The 14569-nt window shown below is 40.3% G+C and overlaps 2 protein-coding genes across 2 annotated transcripts in view; one reads left to right on the top strand and one right to left on the bottom strand.

Moving 5' to 3' along the window:
• slc5a12 (solute carrier family 5 member 12) overlaps nucleotides 1-8642 on the top strand; it is a 66017-nt gene extending 57375 nt beyond the window's left edge. The window contains exon 15 of the mRNA XM_043705425.1: nucleotides 8262-8642. Within this exon, the coding sequence (XP_043561360.1) occupies nucleotides 8262-8642 (381 nt within the window). The remainder of the gene's footprint in view (nucleotides 1-8261) is intronic.
• Nucleotides 8643-9517: 875 nt separating this feature from the next.
• ano3 (anoctamin 3) overlaps nucleotides 9518-14569 on the bottom strand; it is a 559677-nt gene continuing 554625 nt past the window's right edge. The window contains exon 28 of the mRNA XM_043705429.1: nucleotides 9518-9702. Coding sequence (XP_043561364.1) covers nucleotides 9520-9702 — 183 coding nt within the window. The 3' untranslated portion in view covers nucleotides 9518-9519. The remainder of the gene's footprint in view (nucleotides 9703-14569) is intronic.

The following is a 14569-nucleotide window of genomic DNA, read 5'->3' as shown; positions in this document are numbered from 1 at the left end:
GGATTGGACATTCTGGAGGCAGGAAACATGTTTCCGCTGATGGGTGAGGACACAGCTTAAAAATACGGGGTAGATCATTTAGGACAGAGATGAGGAGAAACTTGTTCACCCAGAGAGTGGTGGCTGTGTGGAATGCTCTGCCCCAGAGGGCAGTGGAGGCCCAGTCTCTGGATTCATTTAAGAAAGAGTTGGATAGAGCTCTCAAGGATAGTGGAATCAAGGGTTATGGAGATAAGGCAGGAACAGAATACTGATTGAGGATGATCAGTCATGATCATAATGAATGGTGGTGCAGGCTTGAAGGGTAGAATGGCCTACTCCTGCACCTATTGTCTATTGTCTGTTATATGAGAGGCAATTTCTTTTTACACAGAGGGTGATTTGCGTGTGGAAGTCATGGATGCGGGTACAATTGCAACATTTAAAAGGCATTTGGATAGGTATATGAATAGGAAAGGTTTGGAGGGTTATGGGCCAGGAACAAGCAGGTGGGGCTAGTTTAGTTTGGGATTATGATCAGCATGGACTGGTTGGACCAAAGGGTCTGTTTCCATGCTGTTTGACTATGACTCTATGAATGACAAGGTGAGAAGCTGGATGAATTAAGAGTAAATTCAGGTACAGTATGAGGAAGAGAGAATGAAACCAAGATTAGCCTAAAGACGGAGACAGAAAGACATTCAGGTAAGAATGGAAAATTAAACTTAAAACATTTTATATGAGCTTGCACCATTGTAGTTGTTTCCTTTCTGGATTGAGGAGAGATTGAATGTTTTTTCAGGAAAATTAATCTCATAATCAAAAGGATTCTTACACTGTTAAGTACCAGCCCTAACATTCTCTGGCAACTTTAACTGGAAATGAATGTATAAGTGAAGTAATTCCATAGAAGCCATGAAGAAATTGTGAGCGAGCTTTTATTTTCACGGAGTTAATGGTGAAGTAACGTACGTGTTGCATTGTATTTCCCAGTGTGTCTCCCCTCACTATGCAGCATCATTTTTACAAACTGGCACTTATGGGGCCAAGAGTGTGCCTGTATTCTTGTTATCATAGAAGAACCTTAAAATCCACAGTGTGGAAGCAGGCCATTCGGCCCATTGAGTCCACACTGACCCTCTGAAAAGCATCCCACCCTGTAATCCTGCATTGCCAATGGCCAATCCACCTAACCCGCACACCTTTGGACTGTGAGAGGAAACCAGAGCACCCAGAGGAAACCCACACAGACAGAGAGAGAACGTCTGTGTGGAATTTTCACAGTCACCCAAGGGTGGAATTGAACTGTGTCCCCGGTGTTGTGGGCTGGCAGTACTAATCATTGAGCTACCATGTCTACGTAATCAATATAAAAACACACACTAAGTAATAGAAGTGCCATGGAGGGAGTTTACCCATCACTATGATACTTTATTTATACCGTGAACCACTTAAATAATAATGCAACTTTGCCTTTAAAAAAAACTTACCGGCAGGCACCTTGTCACTAATACCCTTAACTGACAACTCGGACTTTGTGGAAATTGTGATAATACAGTAAATTTCCTGTATTTCTGAGATATAATTTTTGCCGGTTTATCAAAAGGGCTGGTCATAAGGTCAGGTTAAAACACATTTCACTCCATATTCCTGGATAATTTACACACCAACAATGGTTTGAACGTTAAAAGTGCTGTTACTTTTCGAGCAAATTGTGATCCAATGTGAGACTTCCGGAGGAGACAGTGTGACAACTGGACTCCCCTGGAACAACCCCTAGGAAACAGAATGGACTGCAGATGACGGAAACCACAGTCAATAGTTGGGAAGCTGGAAAATCGTAAGAGGTAAGACAGCATCTGAGCTGCAGGAAGGTCAAGATTTTGGCCCAGAACATTGACTTTCCTGCTCCTCAGATGCTGTCTAACCTGATGTGCGTTTCGAGCTTCCCATCTATTGACTCTGGAAACAATCCCTGTTTTTGTATAGTGGCATTATGGAGTTATACTCTGGCTGTGTCAATCATAGAGTATATTTTCACTCATCCAAACATTGATATGCATACAATTATTTATTAATGAAAATTCTGATATCCAAATCTGTATAATACAGTCATTACAATTTGTACATGTAAATCTTACAAAATTAAACATAGCATTTCGTAAATATTACGGTACAGGCCCAAGCAAATTTACCAAGTCGTTTGTGTCATTTTTATGCTTCAGATTATACACACACACACAAAAATAACTGTACGCTTCACTCCAGGTGTGGCATTTTAAACCTGGTGATTGAATTGCAAGTTGTAACCAACCTCATAAAATAGTGCTCTCACAATTCTTCGAGTAATAGATGCATGCAGTACAGAAGAGGCCCTTGGGCCTATCAAGTCTGTACTGCCATTTCTCAGAAGAAAGATTGTTATGGTGGAACAGAAAGTTTATTGACTTTTGAACTCTTATTTCATTAAGAGACAAGTTTGACACCCTAAACATCTGGTCAAGGAAAATACTTTAGTCTTGAAATCTCAAGGAAGAATATGATAAAATAACAACTACATCAGACCCGATAGCAGTGCTATAATTACAGCGGGCTTTTGACCAACAGCATTCTTACTGTTCTCAAAAATACCTCAAATGCCATATTCTAAGTGATGCATCGAAATAAACATGACACTATTCAAGTCATGCTAGCTCTTCTCAGATTGAAGAACAAATAGTTTCTGAAGCAGAACAGCAAACCATTGTAGCACTCTCTATTTGAAAATGAACTGCTTATTAATCGTCCCTTGCAAAATTTGCAAATATAAGTTGCATGCAGCATCATGTTATTTGGTAATACAAAATACAGAGCAATTTAACTAACAAAATATATCTTCATTCACCAGAGTAATATTTTGCAATAACTTAACGGGGGTTCCTGAGAACTGAGTGCACTTCTTAACTTGTAAACTGCATTCTTAATTCTTAAGTCTGGATGATTTCCACTCAAGGACAGTATGAAGCTTTAACATAAGATTAAATGATTTTAAGATTAGTCATAAAAGGAAGGACAAATTGCATACAATCTGTTCTTTTTGTCGTTGCCTGACTGGAATTTAGTTTCTGAACATGAAGCTGACCGACTGAGGATTAAACTCACTGACAGCAAGTTACCATTTTCTACAAACTCAAGACTTTCCCTGGAACCACTTCCACATCACCATTATTACTTTGTTGTGCAGAGGGGCGGGGTGGGGGGGAGGCTATGGGGGGTCCCACCACACTTCTAGGAAAAACTGGATTGCAATATTAAGGAAGGTAAATGCATTTCCAAAAATTGAGACGAAACAACGATGACCCTCATTGCATTTGCAAACAAGTGGGGAATGGAATTTTTAAAAATCTTAAATGTACTAGAAAGGTGACCAAAAGAGAAAAATGGGCCCAGGAAAATAAAAGTGAGCAGTACAAATTGTTTAGATCCTGTGAGAATGTTGGCTAAGAACAGCTGAAAATCCTGATAGGTTTGAATGGTCTTTAACATGAGAGAATACCCAAAATAGTGTATATTGTGAATCATAATCTCTTCTAATTATTAGTAAAGAGCAATATGCCCTCCCCATACAGAATTATGCCAAGCAAAATTAATAATTAAGACACGAATGACATGGAAGTCCTGACAGGCTGAAAAAACTCAATACAATTTAGTTCAGAGGACCAGAAATTGCTTGCCTCAGAGTTCCTGTGGACACTAGGAAGGATTTTTCTTTGATGTTAAGAAACAATCATTATTGACCATTATTTCTGTTTGACTGAAGCTCTGAAGGAAGCAGTTTATGTCTATATGTACATATTGTCAAATCTGGTCTCTCTCATAGCTAACTATGAGCCACAACCTGATTGAAATTATAGAGTTATTCAGGAACAAGTCCAAGTACATGCAGAGGCGGTGCTTCCACTTCTGGGAGAATCTAGGACCAGAAGTCACCTCAGCCTTGGAGTAAATGGTCACCTATTTAAGACAGAGATGACTGGGGTCCTGAATCTGTGGAATTCTTTACTACAGAGGGCTATCGAGACTGGGAATGTTCAAGAATATTTTAAAAATATAATGATATGGAGGAGCTGGTGTTGGACTGGGGTGGACAAAGTTAAAATCTTTGAGAGAAAGTGAGGGCTGCAGATGCTGGAGATCAGAGCTGAAAATGTATTGCTGAAGAAGGGCTTATGCCCGAAACGTCGATTCTCCTGTTCCTTGGATGCTGCCTGATCTGCTGCGCTTTTCCAGCAACACATTTTCAGCTCTGGACAAAGTTAAAAATCACACAACTCCAGGTTATAGTCCAACAGGTTTAATTGGAAGCACTAGCTGCTTCCTCATCCTTCAACCACCTAATGAAGGAGCAGGGCTCTGAAAGCTAGTGCTTCCAAATCAATCCGTTGGACTATAACCTGGAGTTGTGTGATTTTTAACTTTAAAAATATAACTTATGTTATAAACTATAAGTTAAGAATATTCTTGGCTTAGATGGAAAAAAGAATTTAGTCAGTGAGGAAATAAAGGGAATAAAGGGATAAAGCAGGAAAGAGGAGTTGAGGATTATGCAATCAGTCACATTCTCATTGAATGGTGGAGCAGATATGAAGGGCTGAGTGGCTGAGTTTGCTCATAAAAAACTAATGGTGAAGATTTAAGACCCCTCAGGAGGGGACTCCTCGTTCGAAATCGGTCAAAAGAATCTTGAGGGGTCTTAGATCTTCAATGGTAGTTGCAGTGTCTTTATGGGTGGCTCGGTGGCTCAGCAGTTGGCGCTGCAGCTTCATAGCGCCAGGGACCCGTGTTCGATTCCTGCCTTGGGTGACTGTCTGTGTGGAGTTTGCACATTCTCCCCGGGTTTCCTCCGGGTGCTCCGGTTTCCTCCCACAGTCCAAAGATGTGCAGGTCAGGTGGATTGGTCATGCTAAATTGCCCGTAGTGTTAAGTGCATTAGTCAGAGGAAAATGGGTTACTCTTCGGAGGGTCGGTGTAGACTTGTTGGGCTGAAGGGCCTATTTCCACACTGTAGGGAATCTTACAAAAAAACCTGGGTATCAGGAGACAGGCTAGCATGATAACTTATCGAAATAATGTGAACAAACAATCACTAGTCTTGCTGTAACCCCATATGGAATAACAGGATTAATCATCTAGAATATATTGAGGATTATTCATGCAATAATAACCTAGTTAAAATTAATCAAAATTGGCGCATAAGGAGAACAGCTTGCCTAATCAAGCCCTTAGTTGAAAAATGTGATGCTGGAAAAACACAGCAGGCCAGGCAGCATCCGAGGAGCAGGAGAATCAACGTTTTGGGCACAAGCCCTTCCTGAGGAAACGTTGATTCTCCTGCTCCTTGGATGCTGCCTGGCCTGCTGTGTTTTTCCAGCATCACATTTTTCAACTCTGGTCTCCAGCATCTGCAGTCCTCACTTTCTCCTAACCAAGCCCTTAGACTCCTTCATGAAAGGAACAAGCCTGGTGGACTGAGGGAGACGCAATGTGTGTTTTTTTATATTCATTCATAGGATGTGGGCATCATTGGACAGGCCAGCATTTATTCCCCATCACTAATTATCCAGAGGGAAATTAAGAGTCAAACACATTGCCGTGGGTCTGCAGGCACATGTAGGCCTGATCAAGTATGGATGGCCAATCTTTACCTGAAGGAGATCAGTGAACCAGAACTGCTTTTCCTGGCAATTGACACCAATTTCATGATCATTCTCAGACGCTTAATTCTATAACAAGACTTCAAATAACAAAGTTAAAATGCAAGAGACTTAGGATAAAACTGGAGGTTGGATGAGAGATAGGATGTTGGTTAAAGAATGAAAAACATCGGCTATAAAAGAGAATTATGTAGGATAAGGGGAAATACGCCATGCCATTCCCCAGTGCTCACTGCGGAGAGGACTGAAGCTTTTATGTAACTGATTTAGAAAAAAACATTTTCAAGACCTCAGGTCCTCATTAAGCCAAGACAGCTTGGTTCAAACAATAGAAGTTACAGATGCTTTGGTTTAAAAATACAGATTTAAGAAACTTGGTCAAATCAATAAGATTAAGTCACAATGGTTAAAAGTCCAATAATACTTCGGGGTGGTGAACTGACTGCACCTGATGGCAATACCAATCGAGGGATCAGAAAAACTGTAAGCAATAATAGGTGGATACAATGAGCAAGATTGTACTAAAATGTTAAAAATCACACAACACTAGGTTATGATCCAATAGGTTTCTTTGGAAGCACCAGCTTTTGGAGTGCTGCTCCTTCATCAGGTGGTAATGAAGAAGCAACGCTCTGACAGCTAGTGCTTCCAAATAAACCTGTTGGACTATAACATGGTGTTGTGTGATTTTTAACTTTGTACACCCCAGTCCAACATTGGGACCTCCACATCATGTGCTAAAATAAAATATGGTTCAATAAATGTTGATTGCAAAGGAGCAAGACACTTTTGAGCAATTTTTTTCAATGTTTAACAGCAGAAATGATAATGAAATTCCTCATCGTGAAAATATGTTGACTCAAAGTATCATATCAGTGGCTGTTTCCAAGATTAGTCTGAGATAGTAGATGCTTTGCAGTTGCAACAGGATAATAAGAGAGAACATTTAATTTTGAAATGGAAGTAGGAAAGATCTTAAATTGTTATTCCCTTACAATGAATCAAAATTCTATAAACTGTAGGAAATATTGAAAATCTGAAATGAGTACGTGCTGAGTATTTTACTTGCAAGCATGCAAGGCTAAAGCTTACCAAATGTAACCTAGGTGACACAAGTAGAAAAATGTGGAAAAGAGGCCAAGTTGTACCATATAGAAATTGCCTCAATCATAGAGGCTTTGCTGTCATTTGCATGCAAACACAATAACGGAGAGCAATAACAATTCATACAGATATTTGAAGTCACTAATACAGAATGGTTTTTCAAAAAAACACTTAAACATCTCAGTTGTTGTTACATTTCTCTAGTTATCAGGTATACTCAAGAATGAGTGGGTGAATGGAATGAATTTGTTAAAGTATACAACCATTCCAGGTTTATCTTTTCAAATTGCTATTTATCAGCCATCTAGCTAAATGTTGAAGACAATAAAGCAATATGCTCAAGATATGTAAATTAATAACCGATGGAGGAATTGCACAATGAGCTATAAAATGCTCCTTCTCATTGTCACCTATGCTTATGCTGCATCCATGGGTGGAAGGAATGAACTTGAAGGAAGAGGTAAATCTTGCATAAACCATTAGCCTCTCAACTTCACCTTAAATAATTACAAATATAGGAAGAGGTGAGTTTTGAATGATTCATAGAAACATAATTTTCTCAGAACACCACAAATTGAGATTTACACTGACAACTGACGACATGTACAACAAATGAAATCAATTGCACTATACAATATTCCTGCATACTAGGTAAGAAAGTAATGAACTGTTAGTCACAATGCATAGCTCAGGATTTAAATTGCGCCATTTGTTTGCCATGTCCTTATATTGTGGAACTTCACTTTATTTTAAGACATTCCTGTATTATCTATTATTCAAGCAACATTTTTTGGGGGGATGAAAGTTCCAATTATGATATTATGATATTGAATCCTATATTATGTAAGGCTCATCAGTGATGCACAACATTCTGAACTGCATAGTAATAACTTAATTGCACTGCTACACACCCCCCATCCCACGAGTCAGGAAAACATAATGACTGCCAATGGGCAAATTAAAGAATTTCTTCTAGCGAGCCATGATAATAAGGAAGCTGGCCCAATTATTTATTTCATATTCTTGTATGGTATCACTGTTGTCGCGTATAGGCATCCAAGCTAATACTAAAGTTACTACAAATGGTTGGTGGATTTGATTTTGATGTGGTAGTCTTACAACAGACCTTTTTTAAACCCGTGACCCCTAAATCACTGGAATCAATATGTACGGTTCCCGTACTGGTATTGACCTGATTTCTACTCCTGTAGATCCCAAGCCCTTTTATAGCTTCCATATAACAAAATCAGGAAACAACTGTGATATGAATGTTAAAGTTTGTGTGTTGCATTGTGCTTGCATATTACATTTTAGGTTAACTGAAACAAACTATGAGATGCGAGATGCAACGGGTCCCTGAATGGGTAACAAGCAAAGAAATAGACAAGACATTGAAACAAGAAGAAAAAAAATATAAAGATGCACACATGTAAATGTTTAAGTCTTGCCAATATGCAACACCAATTGTGAATTATCTCTGGACAGGGTTTCAGCGACATTGACATCAACCTGCTCTGGGAAGAAAGTCAACTTCGTATGGCGAGATTCCTCATAAGAAAACATCTCACTGTGGGTTGTTATGTTGTGGAATGTCCCGTCAAATTTATAGATCTTGAAGGTATTCTATTGCATTCTTTTGTTATCTTTATGGGAACAGATTTATCCTGTTTTGTGGTTTCAGGCAATACACACTTTATCCCCATTCACTGTGCATTATTTATCATTTATATGGAAAGCTGCCTGAATTTAATGCTTCCCATTCTAGTACATGGTATGCAACAAGCACATGAACGAAGGCGAGCATCAGATGATACACAAGTGAACACGTTATCCATCAGCTGTGCCATAACAAGAAATCTGAAGTAGGATATCGAAAAGGAAGTCACCTTTCATTGCCCACTGGTGCTTTCTTGCTTTGTACAACACAAATGTAATTCTGAAAGCTGGTTTGATTGACGGATTAATACACATAGGTGTCATGATCCTCTGTAATACTACTTAGACCTTGTGTCAGCCAATAATAAAGATCACTTTTCCTCATTTCTCGCTTGGTTTAAATGGTGCAATGTTAACAAGATACCGAAAGGGTGAGCACCTTCAAAACAGAGAAAAGCAGACACTTGTAAATGGCTTATAATAGCATGGCCATTAGCAATAGAATATTAAGCTGAAATACTGATCAAAGTTTGCAAACTCTAATCTGACGTATACAGATTAGATCTTGAATATGTTTCCTTGCAGTGGTTCAGTATTAGCCCAGCAAAGCCACCTGTGTTTCTGGCTGCTGTCATCTCTCTGACCAACAAATTTCTCAAAACAGTCTGAGAAAACTAAAATAAATGGATGGAGGAACAAATATCAGCAGAGATTAAAAATGAGAGGGGACTGTTGTACAAATAAACCTCTCATTCTTTGGTACGGATGGACCATATGATTTTGTGATGTGAGCTCATGTTGATTTGTATAGCATTATTCAAAATTAAACACCCAACCACCATGAGGTTAACACTTGACTTCCATGATTCTTTTTGGTGCCAGATAGATCTGGAATCCAAAGGACAGACAAAGAATTCAACTCCTTTCTCCTTTTCTTTTCAAATCATGCATTTTATAATTATATTAAAAAGTCATATCTATATATGTATAAAACTTGCAGGAGCTTGTGCAGCATAGCTGGCATCTCCATTCTCTGTAGAAGTGCAGTTCCTCTGGATTGTTCCGTTGGTTAGTCTCATTGTTTGAACTAAGGCCATTCGTGGTGATACCTCTTCCCATTTTTTTTCCGTTCCCTCTGCAGATGTTCCAGTTCCGCCTCGTACATCATTTCTTGAACGAGGTACTTTTCACGCCTCATCCGGTCGCACAGGTCTTTGGGCATATCTGGGATTAGGTAGGCTATAAAGGATTTGATGCCAAACACTAAGTGCTAAAAATAAAACAGAAAACATAGTTTTCAACACAGATCATCATCATCCACATCCAATTCCTTCACACTATCTTTAACCCTTTGGGCTGAATCTTGCCAAAAAAGAGCGTGGAGTAATTTTAGTATATTTCACATGGATATTTCTCCATAGGCTCTAGCCAATTTTCTCAGCTATCTTTCCAAAATTGCCTCATTATCTATGCACCACATCCCTACGGTACTCCGTTTTTCACAGAGTCACAACGGTATTCAGCACGGAGACAGGCCCTTTGGCCCAACTCATCCATGCTGACCAGAGATCCTAAGCTAGATAGGATGCTCTTTGAAGGGTCAGTGTGGGTTCAATAGGCCAAATGGTCTCATTGTGCACTGTAGGGACACAATGATTTAATGAGGAGCATGTTTGAGCAGATCAGGAGATAACCTCCTCCTTAACAGATTGCCCTCCTCGACAAAGATAATCCTTGAAATAAAATACCCTTCAAGGGAAATTCAAATTTTTTTAAAAAATGGCGGCAGTGTCGAGCGCTACATCTGGAGCTCGTCTGCTCCATCCAATCTTTTTCTTTTTATTTCTCTCATTGTTTTCCTCTCTCTCATGTGTTTTTTCTCTCTTCATTCAGTAGTGCAGAGTAGAGTGGGGTTGCTCAGCAAGCTTGAAGTGAAAGTGGCTACTGCTTGGGAACCAGTAGCACCTGGTCTGACCATGTGGAAGCAATTATAGAAAATCTGTAATATCTATCTTTTTAGCTTTATTGTTTACTTTTTTAACTTACACTTATGCAATGTATATCTGTAATATAGTGTAACTTTTTTCATTTTTCTTTCTATTTTTTCACACCAAAGACTTGCACCCAGGTATTTGTACCTAAGATGGTGCTGTGTGTTGGTGACATTGTTCACTTTTCACTGCACTCCTGTTCTTTTGTAGTTTGAGTACACGTGACAATAAACCTAATTATAATTCTAATTCTAAAAGGACATTGTCATTGAGATTGGTATTCAAACCTTAACTCCCAGCAGGTTACTAGCCACTTATTTATTTTGGATGTAGGTTTGCTCGCTGAGCTGGAAGGTTCGTTTTCAGATGCTTCGTCACCATACTAGGTAACATCATCAGTGAGCCTCTGGTGAAGTGCTGGTGTTAGTGACCCACTTTCTATTTCTGTTTTTAGGTTTCCTTGACTTGATGATGTCATTTCCTATACTAATGTCATTTCCTGTTCTTTTTCTCAGAGGATGGTAGATGGTGTCTAAATAATGTGTTTGTTGATTGAGTTCTGGTTGGAATGCCATGCTTCTAGGAATTCTTGTGCGTGTCTCTATTTGGCTTGTCCTAGGATGGGTGCATTGTCCTAGTCAAAGTGGTGTCCTTTCTCATCTGTATGTAAGGATACTAGTGATAGTGGGTCATGGCTTTTTGTGGCTAGTTCATGTATCCTGGTGGCTAGTTTTGTGCCTGCTTGTCCAATGTAGTGTTTGTTACAGTTCTTGCGCAGTATTTTGTAAATGATATTAGTTTTGCTTGTTGTCTGTATCGATTGTTTCAAGTTCATTAGCTGCTGTTTTAGTGTGTTAGTGGGTTTGCGGGCTACCATGATGCCAAGGGGTCTGAGTAGTCTGGCAATCATTTCTGAGATGTCTTTGATGTAGGGGAGAGTGGCTAAGGTTTCTGGGTGAGTTTTATCTGCTCGTTTGGGTTTGTTGCTGAGAAATCGGCAGACTGTGTTCAGAGGGTGATAAATCGATCTGTTTGTTAATAGAGTTCTGGTTGGAATGTCATGCTTCTAGGAATTCTTGTGTTCAGTGGGGACCTGTTCTTTTAGAATACACTATATTGGTAATTTTCCTCTGTGCTGCAGTGTGTGGTGGCTCATTGAAATAATGTTCTAATGCAGCTTCATTTATGGTTGTTGGGATGATTGATTCTGTAGTTCAGTATTTAGTCCATATGTGTTGTTTTCCTGTCTACGCTAGTTTGAAGTTCCACATTGGCTGTCCACATGACCCACTATCACTAGTATCCTTACATACAGATGAGGAAGGGCTTCCTGAAGAAGGGCTCATGCCCGAAACGTCAATTCTCCTGCTCCTTGGATGCTGCCTGACCTGCGCGCTTTTCCAGCAACACATTTTCAGCTTACATATAGATGAGGAAGGATACCACTTTGACTTGGACAATACATCCATCCTAGGACAAGCTAAACAGAGGCATGCACAAGAATTCCTAGAAGCATGACATTCCAACCGGAACTCTGTTAACAAACAGATCGATTTATCACCCTCTGAGAAAAAGAACAGGAAATGACATCACCAACACAGGAAATGACATCACCAACCCAAGGAAACCTAAACACATATATAGAAAGCGGGACGTAACACCAGCACTTCACCGGAGGCTCACTGATGATGTTGTCTAGTATGGTGACAAAACATCTGAAAATGAATCTCCTAGCTCAGCAAGTAAACTTATATCTAGAACCTCAACCTGAGCTACAAATCTATTCAAAACAATCTTGGGTTAATAAGGAACATTGCAAGCCATTTGTGCTTCACTCACACGAACATAGCATAGCATTGTTGTCAGAATTTTACCAGACCATACGGCTGCTCTCTCGTTAGTGTGTGTGTGTGTGTGTGTGTGTGTGTGAGAGAGAGAGAGAGAGAGAGGGAGATGACTAAGGGGAAAGGTTGAGAAGGAAAGTCCTTCATGGTAACCTCAGCTGGAGTGGACATTGAATTCACATCACACTGCTTCACTAACCAACCACCTTAGCTAAACTGAACCCTTCACAGGATCAAAGTCACAACCTCACAATATTATTTCTAGATGGGAAAGTTGGAAAAAAATTACTCAGTATGGTGTCTACCCTGAATATAATCCAGTTATAATTGGTCATTCTTCCTCCACTTTATGCATCTCATATTCCTTTTCTTTCCCATTCTCCTCACCTCGCCTCCCCTCCACAAATTCTGACACATCTCCTGAAAGGCAACAAAGATAGTTGGATTGTCTTTCAGTCATACGGAACTGGAGTATTGCTGAAGGGACACATTAGGCCAAAATCCTTTCCTACTTGCCCTAGTCAGAACAATTCACAAGAATCATCAGTAAAGGGAGCACAACATGCATCCTGCTGGAGAGAAGATTCCTGATTCGTTGTCACATGGTGTGTGAGTAGAATCATTGCATCCCTACAGTGTGGAAGCAGACCATTCAGCCCATTGAGTCCACACTGATGCTCCAAAGATCATCCCACCCAGACCCACAACCCCCTCCCAACCTCATCCCGATAACCCTGAATTTCCCATGGCCAATCCACTAGCCTGCACATATTTGAACTGTGGGACAAAACCAGAGCACTCTAAGGAAACCCATATGGACAGGGAACAAACGTACAAGCTCCTTACACAATCCCATCCAAGGCTGGAGCGAATAGGCACTGCTTGCAATGAGTTGAGAATGTGTTGCTGAGATAGCACAGCAGGTCAAGCAACATCCAAGGAGCAGGAACATCTATGTTTCAAGCCGGAGACCTTCATCAGGAAACCCAAAACGTTGATTCTCCAGCTCCTCAGATGCTGCCTGACCTGCTGTGCTTTTTCAGCAACACACTCTCAACTCTGATCTCCAGCATCTGCAGACCTCACTGACCTGCTTGCAATGAGTAGAGGCATTGCTATGAAAAATGCACCAGTTAATGATGACTGCTAGATAATTGTCATGTTTTATTTATGTGTTAATTTTTCTCTGATTGATGAAAACTTTAAGTAATGAACCCGTGGAGGGCTGTCAGCTATTTTTTTGAGTTGAAACAGATGAAGTTTATGCATATTTCCTCTCTGTCTGCACAGAAGAAGACCCTATGTTTTTTTTTAATATTCACTCATGGGGATTTGAGCATCTCTGACTAGAGTCATAGAGTCATAGAGATGTATAGCATGGAAACAGACCCTTCGGTCCAACCTGTCCATGCCGTCCAGAAATTCCAACCCAATCTAGTCCCACCTGCCAGCACCCAGCCCATATCCCACCAAGCCCTTCTTACTCATATACCCATCCAAATGCCTCTTAAATGTTGCAATTGTACCAGCCTCCACCAGTCTCCTCCTCTGGCAGCCCATTCCATACACGTACCACCCTCTGCATGAAAAGGTTGGCCCTTAGGTCTCTTTCATATCTTTCTCCTCTCACCCTAAACCTATGTCCTCTAGTTCTGGACTCCTCGACCCCAGCGAAAAGACTTTGTCTATTAATCCTATCCATGCCCCTCATAATTTTGTAAACCTCTATAAGGTCACCCCTCAGCCTCCGACGCTCCACTGAAAACAGCCCAAGCCTGTTCAGCCTCTCCCTATAGCTCAGATCCTCCAACCCTAGCAACATCCTTGTAAATCTTTTCTGAACTCTTTCAAGTTTCACAACATCTTTCCAAGCGGAAGGAGACCAGAATTACACACAATACTCCAATAGTGGCCTAACCAATGTCCTGTACAGCCACAACATGACCTCCCAACTCCTGTAATCAATACTCTGACCAATAAAGGAAAACATACCAAACGCCTTCTTCACTATCCTATCTACCTTCAACTCCACTTTCAAGGAGCTATGAACCTGCACTCCAAGGTCTCTTTGTTCAGCAACACTCCCAAAGACCTTACCATTAAGTGTATAAGTCCTGCTAAGATTTGCTTTCCCAAAATGCAGCACCTCAAATTTATCTGAATTAAACTCCATCTGCCATTTCTCAGCCCACTGGCCCATCTGGTCCAGATCCTGTTGTAATCTGAGGTAACCCTCTTCACTGTCCACTATACCTCTGATTTTGGTGTCATCTGCAAACTTACTAACTGTACCTCTTATGCT

The sequence above is a fragment of the Chiloscyllium plagiosum genome, chromosome 16 (genome assembly GCF_004010195.1).
Source record: "Chiloscyllium plagiosum isolate BGI_BamShark_2017 chromosome 16, ASM401019v2, whole genome shotgun sequence".
NCBI classification, from domain to species: Eukaryota; Metazoa; Chordata; class Chondrichthyes; order Orectolobiformes; family Hemiscylliidae; genus Chiloscyllium; species Chiloscyllium plagiosum.
This window is presented reverse-complemented; position numbering and strand designations above follow the sequence as displayed.